Source organism: Pipistrellus hanaki, assembly GCF_964339955.1.
Source record: "Pipistrellus hanaki genome assembly, chromosome: 4".
NCBI classification, from domain to species: domain Eukaryota; kingdom Metazoa; phylum Chordata; class Mammalia; order Chiroptera; family Vespertilionidae; genus Pipistrellus; species Pipistrellus hanaki.
Window position 1 is genome coordinate 5,644,156 of NC_140506.1, and position 15,705 is coordinate 5,659,860.

Sequence of the window (15,705 nt, forward strand, 5' to 3'; positions counted from 1 at the left end):
CTGACTGATGTCTTAGACCTGCTCCCCATGTGGAGTGGAGTGGGCCTAAGCCGTCAGTCGGACATCCCCTGAGGGCTCCCGGATTACGAGAGGATGCAGGCCAGGCTGAGAGACAGCCCCCCCCCTTACCCCCCAGAGTGCACGAATCTCGTAGTACAAATTTAGTATATATAATAAATCCAGCAATAAATATAATAAAAATAATAATATGCAAACATAAATATTTTTAAAATTGCATATGACTAAAAGGAGGTATACTCTACTAAATTATTAACGAAACCCTTCTAAATGGTGAAATTATTATTATTTCTGTATTTTCTAAATTTTTGCAATCTCCATATATTGTTTTTATGGACATTCCATGTTTTATGTGTAAGTATAAAATTATTTAAGGTAAATGCATAGTAAAACATTTGCTATTTTCTAACTCCCATTTTATACTTAACTATATTTTGAAACATTCTGCAATGGGAATGTACTGGCTATATAAAGACCTGTCTGTATACATCATATATAAAACATCTGTATGCTACTGAGTTAAAAAAATATTCATTATCTTGCTTAAATACATTCCAAGCTCCTAGAGTCAAGTGAGAACATTTGAATGTCCCGCTGCTCGTCCCTAAGGTATTAGCAGTTACAGAAGCTGCTGAGGCCAAGAGCTGGGCTGATTTCCCTTTCAGTGCCACGTTGGGAGGGGACAGCAGTGACGTCATACCAGAGACATGGCTGCACTGCCAGTTCCCCACCCATAGGTGCCCTCCCTTCCGTCCTGTGCAAGTCCCCAAGGACAAATGGGTTTGTCCTGGTGATAAGTCCCTCTCACCCAGTCTCTTTTGTTTTGGCAAAAACCACACAGGCAAGGCGGGGCCTCCTCTGCACGTCATGCTGGACGCATTGAACTGCACGGCTTTCAGCATCCGGTGGAAGGTGCCAAGGCAGCCCAGGCACCCCGTCGTTGGGTACACCGTGAGTACCTGGGCACGGGGTTCTGCGGTGGGTGCGCTGGGATGACCGGGTGCTCCTTGTCATCTTTGCTCCTCCTGGATGACCTTCTCCCATCAGCCCCTCGTCTTGATGATCACTGCCCCCTTTTCCCTCCTAAAGCCAGAGGAAATGTCTCCTTTTCAAGGTCACTTGTAAGTGCCCTGAAGGTCAGTTAGGATCTACCCTGTCCTTCCTCCGCTCAGGGATCAGAAAAATTAAAATAAATACAAGACATGGTTCCTGTACCCGGTTGCCTGCAGTCAAGTAGCAGGAACATGGGGAATGCTAGGGAGTCACTGTGGCCTGTTGTCTATACGTACAAAGTAACGTAGCATCCGAGCCAGGGGGAAGGGCTGGCCTGCCATGTGGTGGAAGGAAGAGAGCATGCCTTCCACAGGTTGCAAATCAGACTGGCTGGAGCCCCCAAGATGTTTTCTTTGAAGTCAAGAGATTTCAGAGAAATATTTGGAGTTCTCAGCTCTCTGGGGCCATCGGAGAGCTGTCTGCACTGGGCCGCACTTCCATTTCAGCAAGGGAGGGTAGCCATTCCTCAGCGCCCCTGTCCTGCTGTCTTCTTAGAGCAGAGAAAGGTGTTTCCCGACTCAGGTTGCATCCGGGATGGGGAAATGCAAGGTTCCTGAGAGCGTGGTTGTGGGGAACAGGAGCTGGGCCCAGCCAGTCCATCCCACCTCACTTACCTCTGGCCTCTGCAGGCGTCCCAGGTGACCCTGGCCCCGTGTGTGATGTCAGCTGCCCTGCAGCGTGTGTGAGGTGAGGCAGGGCACCCCAGAGCCCACTGCAATGTGAGCTCCCCTAGAAGCCAGACCCAGGTCCGGTGGGGAAGCCCTGCACTGCCCTCACCCGCTGTCCGCACCTTCCCAGGTCTCTTACTTCACTGTTGGCGCCAATGAGCCCCTGCGGGAGCGGAACCGCAGCGTGCAGCAGGGCCAGGACCCCGCCACCGTGAGTACTCCATCCGGGCACCCCGGGGTTGGCATTTCCCAGATACTCAGCAGGGTTTCTGATTGGGGCGGAGGGTGGTGGTGCTGCTGTACGTGTAGTGACAGTAACAATGTCGTGTGGTCCTCGCGAATGTGTGGGTGCCTTTTGTGTACACGTGCGTCTGCACCCCCAAAGGCAGCCACACGAAGAAAGAGTTCAGACGTGAGCATTCGTGTCCTGGACTCAACCCACCCCATTTATCACACGAGAAGACATCTGCCTCACAGCTGTCTTCCCTTCTTTCCTTCCAAAAGTTCAACTCTGGTTTTTGTGAAATCTCAATAAAGCTTTATCAGTAAATATGACACGGCTGTGTCTTCCCCACTGCCTGGCGACACAGTGTGGGAGAAAATGATGTCATTTGCAGGGTAGACTCACAGGGTCCCTCCTGCCTGTTTTTCTTCTCCTGCCTGTCCTTCCACTAACCAGCTGTTGGCTTTCCATCTTTTTCTTTTCTGTTTCCTGTCACGGTCTGTCTGGGTGAATGTCTGCCTTAGGCCTGTGCTGTTTGCATCTCCCTGACTGTTCTCCTCCTGCCCATTCTGCAATTGTCCTTCAGGCTAGAGCCTTCCTCATCCCTGCAAGGAATTTGGGGGGAGGGGAGTGTGTGCCCAGAATACTGTGGCCCTGTGGGTCACTCTATGGGGTGCCTGCCTGCGGGCGCGCACGGAAACCCATTTGTCCTGGGTGATAAGTAGCTATCCCTTACTGCGCATCTGTCACCTGCCAGGCTCCTTCCCGCCTGCTCTCCATTTGTGCTTCCATTTCATCTTCGCCCCAGTCCTATGACCTCATTTGACTGATGGATGCCAAGTCTCTGAGAGGAATGACTTTCCCCAAGTCAGACCTGACAAGTAACAGAGCCTACTGTAGACCCCGCACTCCAGGGCCCTGCTCTGACGACTGTCACCAAAGCCCTTGTGTCTCCGAAGGAAATGCTGCGTAGTTTCAGCTCGCGTGCCCTTTGCACGATGTGCATTTAATCTCAGACTTTTGCCCAGACTGTTCCTCCTTCACCTCAGCAGCCCACAGCCCCATGCTCTGTGGTTCCCTCCACCCCAACAGGGGAGGAGGGATTGGCCTCACCTAGGAAACTATTACCTGAGGTTCAGTCTCCCTTCAACAGTAGCACTGGAGCTTCCAACAAGCCTGTGACCCATCAAGGGCGGCAATGTGCTGGGCACTGTCCCAGCCCCAGCATCCTGTCCTGCAGTGGGTGTGGCTAGCACTGTCTAGGCAGGGAGGGTGACAGCTGCTTCAGAGTCTGGATAGTGCCTCTGAAATCAAGATCCTGCCCCATCTGTGAACCTGGGCTGGACACTTGGACCCCTCAACTGTGCACTTCACATTACACGGGACGGCCACCATAGTGGACACATAAAATAGTGGCCAGGAGGGACAGCACCCCAGGGGTACAGGCCTCCTTCCTATCCCTATAGGTTGGATAACATTGGCCAAAGTCACTTATCCTGTCTAAACCTGACCTTTCTCCTGTGAAAAGGATATAATAATGGCACTGTTGTGAGTGCCAAGTAAAATTGTGTCTCTCTAAGTCTTTGGTCACATATAAAAGCTGCCATGTCCGTTATCATGCCTGGTGGCCATGGCCTTTATGGTAAATGCATCCTCTCGGTCAGAGTGTGCTATCCAGTTATAGCATTTGACAACCTTGCGGATTTCAGTCACTTGCAGAGTTGCGGCTGGACACCCAGCTGAGGTAACAGAGCCCTGTTCTTGGGCAGCTTCTGGTTTTATTGGGGAAACCCCAGCCAGTTGACTAAATAATAGAGAGCAGCGGGAGGCCAGATGTCACTAACATGCCCCTTAGCAGACAGAGGGAGGTTCTGAAGAGGGAGGGATCCCTGAAGGAACAAGAGGTCAAATTGGGGGCTGAGAATTGAGGCCTGCCCGCCACTTTCTGGAAAGGCAGGAGGGAGGGGCATTTAGATGGACAGCATGCTTTGAGCCAGGGGATCGTGCACACATGGAAAAAGAGACTAGACTTGAAGGCAGTGAGGCAGGAGGGCAGAGTGGGCTCTGGATCCAGAAGACTCACGTTCAGATCCTGTTACACTCAACCAGTGAGTCCCCTGACCCGTCTCAGTTCTCTCACTGACACACCGGGTTTCCCATGGCATCTATCCACAGATAGTGTGTCTCTGAGGGCAGGCTGCATGCCAGGGTGCAGGGGGGCTCTGCAGCCAACCCCCAGGGGTCTGCAGCTTATCTGAACTTTTCAAAGGAAACAGCTCCATCCCTGTGAGCTAGGACTACCACATCGTTTGGGCATAATGTGACTGACCCCCTGAGGAAAGGGGACTGCTAGGCACTGCTTTGGAGTAGAGCTGTTGTCCGAGGATTCCTGAGATGCTCAAGATGACGTGAACAGAGGGAGTTTGGGAACCTTTGCCCTGCGTCGTATCATAGGGATGCCACCAGCATTGGACAAGGTCCTGGTCAGAGAGCCCTCAGCAGCATACCTGCCCGAGGAAGTACTGAGTGAGGGTCTGCAGAATCGGTGTTGGCGGCTGCCTGAGGCTGGCATGATGGGGGACCACGGCTCTGTGGGTTCCTTTCACCCCACAGGCCTTCCTTCCTTCTCATGTGCTTTTGTTTCCTCTCCTTCGCAGGGGCAGCCTGAGCCTCCGGCGGTTTTTGTAAGTATGCTTGAGAAACGTTAAACCCTTGCCCCAACCCGGGATCCAGGGGACCCTTTGGATCAGAATGTTGATTTTCCCGCATCTGCTTCTCACTGACCGAGGCCCAGACAAGATGCTTATTTCCCGCAGGAGCAGGACCGCCCAGCATCCAGGCAAATCCCAGCCTCCTGTGTGCTGCTTCCTCTCACCTGCCCCCGGAGGGTGAGGGGAGCATCGTTAAAGGGTGCAGTCATTTAAGCTCCGTTCCAAAACTCGAAGAAGATTAACAAGGAAAGGAAATATTTAAAGTAGTGAGAGAGCCTTTGTGTGGGTGGTCTCCCCCCACCCCTATCTCTCCTCCCTTTCTTACTTCCTCTAACCATTAGAGACCCCAGTGAGACAGGACCGGTCACCTAAACCTGGGTGATTGATTTTCTTTGGATTGAATGACAAACAAAAGACTGGGTTGGCAAGTGGTGAAATGACCAACATTTCCTAGCTGATAATGTGGGATTCCCATGCTTTCTTTGATAATCTGCCGATGTAGAGACTTCTGATTTGGTTAGCATTTGACACCTTTTTTTGTAGGAGAGAAATCTATAGTTTCATCCTGCAAAAATAAAGAGTAAAGCAAACCAGGGCAATCTGGCCATTTCTTAGAGTTAGAAATAGAAAAGGATGTTTAAACTAGCAGGCTCCACATTTTTCATCATGCATACCATCGGTAAACAAATATTTGAGCATGTACCAATATATGTATATTTATGTACTTATTATTTATACATGTGCCACTCTACTGATATATTATGCACATTATAACATCGCACAGAATTTTAAAGGAGGACAGCAATTCTATTTGAGTGCTACCCAAGGTTAGAGAGAGAAAACTTAACCAGCAGACTTGCATCTAGTCCCAGCGCTGTCACCGCAGCAAGGGTGACTTTGGGCAAGGTCGTTGGATCCCTCTGAATGTCCCTTTGACTATAAACTGAAGGGATTGGTAGGTAATGGTCCCCAACTCAGGGTTCCTTTGTCCCCTGTGGGGCATATGGAGATCTGTGTGAGCATTTTAGTGGACAAGCTTCATGGATGCTGGCTCTCTTGTATGTAATACGTAGGACAGACCAATATAAGAAAGATTGGTCCTGACCCAAAGCCAATGCTGCCCTTCCTGCCAGACCCCGGACGACACTCTTACTTTCTGTGACCACCAGGGAATGGGAACCCCACCCCCACCCCGCCCCTCCCTCCACCCTGGCCTGCACAGCCCTGGTCTGGGCCAACTGAAGAAGGATGTCAGGAAAAGAGTATTCTTCTGTTTTTCTGGTGCCTTCCATCTCATGATGCTAGACATTCCCAACTTGCACTACGGCAACTGAGACCCAGCCCTGACTTCAAAGCTACCAGTGAAGGTTATTGAAGGAGAACCCTAGCGTTTCGGTGTTGGAACTTGGGCCCAGAGAAGTTAAGTGGCACAGCTACTTGGCTCAGAATCTGGGTCTCCTGGCTACTTGTCTCACTTCATGCCTCCTCTCAGCCATGTGAACTGGCTGCCCTCATGTTCCAGTAACTCCATGTCCGGGCCAGTGAACAAAGCAACATCTAGCATCATTTCTGGAAACAAATGGTCTGGGTTTCCAGCAGTAGGAGAAAGTGAAAGGGGGAAAGTGAGGTCTGAAATCAGGGTCCAGCGTGTGAGTTTTGATTTTCAGTGATAACTTTGAAATTTCTAGTACATAAACGTCTACATCAGGGGTCTTCAAACTTTTTAAAGTGGGGGCCAGATCACGGTCCCTCAGAGAGCTGGAGGGCCGGACTATATGAACTACTAATCCCTACTGTAACACCTTGGCTGCGCTCACTGCCCAAAAAACCTGGCGGGCCGGATCAGACTCCTCTGGGGCCACATGTGGCCCGCGGGCCGTAGTTTGAAGACCCCTGGTATAGATAAAATAATAATCACCTTGTCTTAAGTGTTTATAATAAGTATGTTTTGTAGATTTAAATGTTATCTAGTATTTTTCATCCACATATTATAGAATTAGAGCTTGGGTCTCGGAGTCAAACAAAAAAGGCTTCAAATGCCCACCTCGCCATCCATGGCCTTGAGCAAATTGCTAACTTTTCTCCCACAGATGAAAATCAGAGTGATAGCTACCTTACAGGCCAGGAGAAGAATTAACCCAGGCTGTCCGTGTTTCTGGACAGAGAAACAACACTCAATGGGAGCTGGATTCGTGTTGGCTCATAGCTAATGTCTGTAGTAACCTGTGAAACCACATTACTCCCCCACGCTTCATGCAACACAGTGAATTCAGAGGGAAAGGGATCCTACAGCAAAAGCCTGTGAGAGCATCAAGTGGGCTTGAAATGCATCTCTGCTTCCATGGGGAAAGCCTGTGTGTGGTACTTGGGAGAGAATGAGAACTGAGTCTGCTGTTCACCTACGTCCAGTCTCTGAACCCAACTTGACCTGAAACCAGGGGGCAGATGGTGGAATTAGGTGCCCAGATGCAGGGAACTAGAGCAGGAGGGGCTGTGAAAGCAGGTCCATATGCTTAGCAAAGACCCCTTGTGCAGCTGCATGTAGGACAGAGTGGGGCTGGAGGGGGGCGGCGGGGAGGTAGACACTCCCCAGGTGGCTGTAGAAATGGTCCAGGTCAGGATTCAGGAAAAGTGGAAGAAGGGAGCATCTGAGAGGCATGTGCAGGTGGCTGGAGGGAGGTGGTAGGAGGGAGTCAGCCTGTGTCTGGAGTTCCTCACTAGCTCCAGGGCCTGGAGCACGGGTATTGACTCTGGGAATCCAGGTGGAGAGGGCAGTCTGTCTTTGAGCTCCTCGGATTACCTTGGACATCTTGGTTTCATTTGTTTTTCTCATTCACTAGTTTATTCATTTGTTCATCAAAAAGCATTTCGTGGGCACTTGCTACATGTCTGATAACACTATGCTGAGCTCTGAGATGCCAGAGGAGTAAGAACTTGCTCCCCACCGTCAGGTGGGTGCAGAGAAGGTGACAAATAGACATACAGTTACAATGTAAGGTGATGGTGTTAAGACTGAGGGGCACCAAGGACGCCAGGAAGCACAGAGGCGGAGAGGAAGGGTTGCCTAACCAAACTGGAGGCTGGGGGTCAAAGGAATGAGGTAATGTCTGGGCTGAACTGAGTCATGAGGGCTGAGCGGGGCTGAGCAAGGCAAGACTGGGGAGAAGGGCATTTCATGGGGAGGGAGCAGCAGGTTCAAAGGCCCAGGGGCAGGCAATTGACTGGCATAAATCTGAGCCCTGCCATGTCCTTAAGTCTGATGGGAAGGTGGAATGCAGGGAAGGGAGGTGACATGAGATGATGCTGGAGGGATGAACAGGGGACACACATATGCTTTCCTAAGGCAGTGGTCGTCAAACTCATTAGTCAACAGAGCCAAATATCAACAGTACAGCGATTGACATTTCTTTTGAGAGCCAAATTTTTTAAACTTAAACTTCTTCTGACGCCACTTCTTCAAAATAGACTCGCCCAGGCTGTGGTATTTTGTGGAAGAGCCACACTCAAGGGGCCAAAGAGCCACATGTGGCTCTCGAGCAGCAATTTGCCGACCACAGTCATAAAGGGTTTTAAAGTGGGAAGTGACATGATCAGATTAGGGGTTCAGGAGGATAACTCTAACAGTGTGGAGTCTGCTTTGGAGGTGCAGGCAGTATTGGTGTTCTCATAATTGTCAAAATTGTGAGGACTTGGACTGAAACGCCTATGAGGACAAAATGGCATTACTAGAGTCAAGTGATCTGAAAGAGTACTGGTTGCTGCATAGGTAACCTAGTGAGTGAGGACGGGCAAACAGGAGAAAAGTGTCAAGAATTTCTGGTTTGGACAATGGGGGAGAGCACAGGAGGTGCAATAAAGTGGTTAGTTTTGTTTTGGGTGTGAGGAAGAGAAAGGATTAGTTGAGCGTTGGTTATGTTGAATTTGAGTTGCTTGGTCATTGTTGGATGGAGATGTTCAGGAGGCAGTCACAGGCCCACGGCTGGACTCCCCAGGCAGGTCTGAGCTGGAGATGCAGATTGGGGAAGGAAGGTGCTGGAAGCTAAGGGAGCAGAAGATGAACTTACCCAAGCAAGACTACAGCAGTCCTCTCTTATCCCACGTTTTGCTTTCTGAAGTTTCATTACCTGCAGTCAATTGAGGTCTGAAAATATTAAATGGAAATTTCCAGAAATAGATAATACCTGTTTTAAGTTGCATTCGTTCTGAGTAGCGTGAAGAAATCTCTCGCCATCAGGCTCCCTCTAGCCCAGGTCTTGAATCATCCATTTGTCCAGAGTGTCCACATTACATACGCTCCCCACCCTTAGTCACTTACTGTATAGATTCCAATAAAGGGTGATCTTCTAGTTTTGGGAAACACATCACGGTGTTTTCCTCCTTACAAATGCGAACACTTGGCCAATCTCAAAGAAAGCAAAACAGCCTCTGTCCCAAGCAAAATTTCACAGGAGTCTCAAGATTCAGCCTTCATGGAACTTGTCTGGTTTGCCCCTTTGACAACTTTCCTGTTTGGTCATTGACAGGAGGAAGTGATCGGAGATTTGAAACCAGGCACCGAATATCAAGTGAGCGTAACAGCCTCCAGCCTGACAGGCAAAGGGTGGTTTAGCTCTCCTCAGCATGTTACCACCTTGCCCCAAGGTAAAATAGATTCAGTTAATTAATAATAGGAAACTGAGGGATGCTTTCTATTCCTTCCTTCATTCAGTATATATATCAACAAGGATCCACTATGTACCAGGCACTGTATGAGGCTCTGGGAATTTAGTGGTGAACAGAACAGCTTCTGCCTTCTTGGAACATAGAGGGATGGGTTAAGACTCCATCTAATTAATGTGGAGGCACAGACAGTGATAAATGCTACCTGCAGTGCTGTTAGAGCGTACAAGGGAGACCCGATGGAGGGGGGAGGTAGGAGTTCCCTGAGATGACTTCTAAGTGGAGATCTGACAGTGAGTAGGAATTAAGAAGGGGTGAGGAAGAGATGAGGGAAGAGAGATTTATAGGCAAAGGGGACCCAACAAAGGCCCACAGAGGAGGCAGTGGGTGCAAAGATGCTTTGATCACATGGCATTACTCACAAGGAGCTTCTGTCGAGGGAGAAGCAAGCAGTGAGCGAGCAGCCCCAGTGTATCCGAGGTCTGTGCAGTGGCCTAGGAGAGAGCACGTCCTCCACCTCCAGGCTCAGAGAGGGTTTCAGGAAGAATCACATATTTGCCCCAAATTTTGAAAACTATCACTGGGAAGAGAAAGCAGGAAAAATGTTTCTGGCAGAGGCAGAGGTACAAAGGAAGGCTGAGTGATATGAAAGTCTGGGTATGAAAATAACAGCAGCAGTTAGCTTTGAGCAAGAGGATCATGGGTGATGCCTATGTCTTTATGCATGAGGGCATTTCCCAAATGTCCTGCCACTGATATGTATTCCGATTATCACTGGGGACACACACACACACACACACACACACACACACAGAGAGAGAGAGAAAGTAAGAGGCTGAGTATTTATGTTCCTTGTAGGTAAATATCAATTCCAACATTCAAACAGATGAAAGGCTGTTAGGAGGTTGTGGTATGATTTGAGGTTTTGAAGGATACACTCCATTGAGTATCCCAAAGTCAATGGACCAGATGATAGTTTAGTTAGATTTCCAGCCAGGGGGGGCTGGGGGAAGACGGGGAGACCAGTTCTTACTGACTCCAGCCTTACATGGTGAACCCAGTTTTGTTTGTGTGGGGTGGATTTTCAGGCTGCTCGGAATAGAGAGGTTTCAGCAGTAGGAAGCAGACCTGTTGTTAATATATATATGTGTGTGTATGTATATATATATATATATATATATATATATATATATATATATATATATATATATATATATTAAGCCTCTCCTGCAGCCAAGAGCCTAAACCAACGAGTTGCCTGCTGTCTCACCTAGATTCCTGCCTGCCTCCGGCAGCACCCCAGCAGCCGCACGCAACTGTGGTTTCCGAGTCCGAGGTGGCCCTCTCTTGGAAACCTGGAGAGAGTGAAGGAAGCTCCCCTGTTCAGTACTATTCAGTGGAATTCATCAGGTGAGTTTGTATGTCACCCCCAGAAGCCAAAGGTAGTGACCTCAGGTATTCTAAGCTAGAAGACTAGAGGAAGCATGGGCTCACAGCGTGTGTGCGTGTGTGCTTGTGTGTATGTGTGTGTGTGTATGTGTAACAGATGACTCTTCTGTGGAGGGCCATCTGGTAAACCTGTCCCCACTCACCTGACCTCTTTCCCATTTCCCTTCCACAATTAGAGTCAAGTCTGCCTGCATTTCAGGCTGGGAACCTGCCTCCCTGCCTTTGGAACTTTGTCTCTGAAATAAATACTTGATGGGAGAAGGAATAGGACCTTTAAAAACAAGTACAGTTCATTGTATCTGTATTGCCGTGGGCAAGTTTCTTGGTGTAGTTTCAGCTTTCTGTGTTCTCATCACCTCTCCAGCCCTTTTTATTCCGCTTCTCAGAGGGTACAAGGGTGACTAGAAGCTTTCTAAGAGTGTAAAATGTGAAACGGCTTCTCAGTGCTGCTAGGTAACTTTGAGCAAAAGAACAAAACGAGCCGAAGGAATTCCCATCTAAGGTCCATCCTCTGAGCCCCAGTTGCAGCTAGGATGTGAGTGGAAGCACTGAGCTGTTGAAGTGAGGTGTATAGTCAGTGTGCTCTGCAAGAGAGGCGAGGGGTTGTCTGGGGCTGGCTGCTGCACGATCACGAAGGGTCTTGCTCAGTACTTCCTTCCTGGGCTCTCTGAAGCAGGGACAGAGAATTCTGCCAAGATTTGAATAGCTCCGCTCTAGTCCTCGACTTCCAGCTTATTCCTTGGTCATGGGAAACACTTATTTGTTTGTCCAGAGAAGTTCTGCACTGAGTTTTTTCAGTGCAGAGTACAGAGCTTGTTTCTGGATGGTTTGTTGCATTACAAGTGGCAGGAGCTTGGAGGAAGATGAGGCAGGAATGCCGGGGCTCCTAAATTCAGGGAGGACAGTCTAAATTCAGGGAGGACAGATCATGTGACAAGTCTAAATTCAGGGAGGACAGATCATGTGACCTCGACAGTCTGTCTCTGTCCATTTCTGTGCCACGCCTTCCCTTCGCTGGTCTGTTTCTGGAAGGCTCTTCCTGTAGGTGGCCACATGGCCACCAGGCACTGAAGATGTGCAGCCAGCTGTGTAGCTCCCTGCTGGGCAAGGATCCATCAAAGGCCCCGTGTCCACTCTAATTGGCCAGGCTTGGCTTCCTCTCTGTTCTCTGAGCCAATCAGTGTGGCCAGGGAGGAGCCCACACTAATTGTCAGCACATGTCATATTCTGAGCTCTGGAAGTGAGGAAGGGCAGGTTGTTCAGACCTGGAGTACATGACCAAGAGCTCAAGAGGGTGGAAATTGTGGTGCAACTACAGGAAAAGAAAAGAACATTAAACAACAACAACAACAACAACAACAACAACAAAAACTTGCCTCTTATTAAAGCTCCAGGCCAATGCTCTGCCTTAAGGATAATCTACAATCCTGTTGTTGAGTAGATTTGGTAGACAAAGCCTAGAGTAGAGTAGAAAAGATTCTAATTCTGGTTTCAATAATAGTTAAAAGCATAACATAGGGAAGTTCTAAAACTTCAGCTTTCTTATGGACAAAAACTCATCATTTCTCATTTACCAGCAAAGCAAAATGTAATACTTCAAAAATTTGGGGGGGAAGTCAAGTTTTTTAAAGGTAGATGATCTGTATAACCCCCTGGCACAAATGATGGTTATCATTCAGTACTCATTTTGCTCTGAAGTGTGCATTTTAAAACTTGTTTTAAGTCCAGCATCTTGGTAGACTGTAGGAATTACAGCTTGTAGCCTTGTGTGTACAACTGAAAGTAGAGATATGAAAAGTTCACAGGATTAAGAACCAGAAGAATTGGGGCAGGGGGCCCTGAGGCTGTAACTTCCTCTGCTGAGACCCTCCATGCCTGAGACAGGGACTTGGGTGCAAGTCACTTATTTTGTTTGCACGGTGTTTATTTTATTACTTTGTTTACAAGTAAGAATGAGACATGAGGAAAATGAGAGAAGGAAGGAGGGCACATCACCATGTGTGATTCTAGCTCCTTCCAAGGGACTTGTGCAGAGTTCTTTCTCCAAAAAGTCCCTATCTAAAGGACAGGAGCCTCTGCTCTCTGCCTTCCTCCTTCTCTGCTGACCAGGGTTCCCCCAGGGGCATAGTTCTCACCTTCCAGGCCCTGCTGGCTGTGGATCAAGGATGGCTCCTGGGAGGGGAGGAGCTGTGATAGGAGCGCAGCGGGTGCTTGTTGAGGTTGGATGTGGGCTTTGCCAGGAGGAGAGTCTGAGTTCACAGGAAGCTCTCTATGCCACAGCTGCCACCGAAATCAGAAGTGGGGGAACCCGGGAGCTGACATGGGCCCCCAGGCATTGAGGACAGTATCCTTAGCTGCAAAACATGGTGAAGTGTGGTTAGGAGAATCAAAGGAAATCACAGATGAGGAAGAATTTGTCGACATTAAAAACCTAGAAGAGATTTGGCTCAGTGGATAGAGCGTTGGCCTGCAGACTGAAAGGTCCCAGGTTCGATTCCAGTCAAGGGCATGTACCTTGGTTGCGGGCACATCCCCAGTAGGGGCTGTGCAGGAGGCAGCCGATTAATATTTTTCTCTAATTGATGTTTCTAACTTTCTCTCCCTCTCCCTTCATCTCTGTAAAAAATCAATAAAATATATTAAACAAAACACCCAGAAGAGTTCCAGGTATATGTGGCTGTCCTATACCTACATTTAATAATTATAATTTCTCTCTGCAAAGATGCATTTTAACATTCAGAATTGTCTCTAACATTTGATGGGTTTAGGCCCCAAATTCTTATGTATAAATATTTTTAAGTTATTAATCATCATAACAAACTATTATATATATGGTTTTTTCTGTTTATCTTGAAAAATATACTGTAATAATGCTCTGGAAAGCTAGCTTCAACTTTAGTAACCCTGGACATCTTGGAGTTCCAAATGGAGCCAGGTAGAATGGGGAAGCCAGCTCCTGATTCCAGTCCTGCACTAGGAATTCTGCCAGAATATGTGGCTGGTCACATGACCTTTTCTCAGCCCCCTCCATTTTCTCATCTGTAATGTCAAGCTCATGTGACCCTCATTGCAGGGCTGCTGTGCATAGATTTCACACAGTGTTTATACACAGTAGACATGCAATGTTTTGTTTCCTTCCCACCATTATTTTCCTTTTACAAAGAAAGAAAGTGAGACTCAGTTGCTGAAGTTGCTTTTCCGAGACAAAACGACTAGATGGGGACAGAATAAAATGGAAACTGAAGTCCCCTGACATCCAGCCCCATGCTCTTTCTACACAACCCACATCTCTTCACGTCTAACCCACCTTCCGGGAGGGAAAGAAGTGTGAACGCAGCCCCTCAGCCCCCAGCCCTGCTGGCCAAGGGCATGGGGAGCCTCAGCTCAGCTGCTGTTTGCTGTTGGACCAGAGAGAAAGCTTTCACAGCTGGTTGTGGCATTTACTGTTTGGCTGCAAGATAAATCCCCCCATTCATTTGTAAACATCTCCGAGGCTCTCCCATTACAGGTGAGGCCTGAGGATCTGTGTTTAGGGAGAGTTTCTCTTGTGCTCTGGCAGGAATTGCAATTAGTCCGAACAGCTCTGGGGGTCCTCAATCATTCTGTTTTCCCAGAGAGGTCTGTTTGATGTTTAATATTGAAGTCTTTTGCCTGGATACGGATAACCTCCTGCATATAGAAACACCTGTGACAGGTCTCCCTTTGGGAGCCCAAAGCTAAGAAATTGTCTAAATCAGTTTATGGCCAGAGGTTATGCTCCAGTTTCAGCCATCTTAATGTGAAGGTTCCATCTAGGTTCTGTCCTTGGAATTAGGTTCCAGTTCTTTCTCTGGCTTGGTAGGTACTTATACATCAGTTGCGCTTCTTATTTATGAAACGAGGATAATGGTATCAAAGGCATTGTTAGGAAATAGTCTTTAAAAATCTTTAGAAACACTTACCTGGCTAATAAAAGATTAACCTGAGAAATTACACCAGACCAGGGTATGGGGAACTGACTGCTCACTGGCTAGTTTTGGTGATGTTGCAGGTAGATATTATGTATTCACGATGCTCTCCAGAGCCGTGGACTTGCGACCAAGCACAATTTTGTTCCTCATCCAGCTTCTGTTTCCCCTACAGTTGACCTGAGGTTGTTCATTATCCTCTTTGCTAACAGTAGATTTTAAATTTTTAATCAGGATAGGGAAGATTTGAAGAAGCAAATTCTAAGTAAGGCTGCAGGCTGTAACCCATTTTGCAATGTTTTTGAAATGTTACCTGCTTTCTTAAAACAGAGAAATCGTGCATTCATGATGAAAGAGAACATTTCTAAAGTGATACTGAAAATTTATTTGTGGGCAGTAATGCTTAGCGTTTGTTAAAATAAGAACCAAGCATAAATATAGCTACCTATGTTTTGAAATATTTTGGCTATAAATGTCTGAGAAACTTTCCTCTCTCTGCCTAAGAATTTCCCCAGGGTAAGTGTCTTTCTCATAAGCAAAAAAATATATGTTATGGTGGCAATGAAAACCAAGTCCTGGAAAAATATTTATCACCCGTGATGTTCTAAATGGGACGCCATGCTTCCCATATTAGTGTGCTATCATTAGACAGGTTGAAGGTGAAAAATAGTTTTCACTGAACTTACCTGTAGTTTTTCTATAGTGTGACCTGATTTGTTAAAATTGCTTCAGAGCTTTGCTATGAATCTCACCAACTGTCCTTCCTACACATCACACCCTCTGGGGCTCGGGTGGGAGGGCAATTCTGAGTGCCTTGCAGAATCTCACCAACTGTCCTTCCTACACATCGATCCCAAAAAGCTCCAGCCCCTCCCACCACGAGCACCTCTGATGCCATCCCTGTCACACTGTGGCTGGCCACCTAACCTGAGCCCTTGTGTAGGCAGGAGCCCTGTGGGAGCTGTGAGTGGAAGAGT

At 47.9% G+C, this 15,705-nt stretch overlaps 1 protein-coding gene across 2 annotated transcripts in view; it reads left to right on the forward strand.

The window, feature by feature from the left end:
* EGFLAM (EGF like, fibronectin type III and laminin G domains) overlaps positions 1–15,705 on the forward strand; it is a 124,940-nt gene that overhangs the window by 48,628 nt on the left and 60,607 nt on the right. For both annotated transcript variants that reach the window (XM_084880566.1, XM_084880565.1), the window contains exons 2-6: positions 860–969; positions 1,870–1,950; positions 4,620–4,646; positions 9,197–9,314; positions 10,607–10,742. In XM_084880566.1, the coding sequence (XP_084736692.1) occupies positions 860–969; positions 1,870–1,950; positions 4,620–4,646; positions 9,197–9,314; positions 10,607–10,742 (472 nt within the window). The remainder of the gene's footprint in view (positions 1–859; positions 970–1,869; positions 1,951–4,619; positions 4,647–9,196; positions 9,315–10,606; positions 10,743–15,705) is intronic.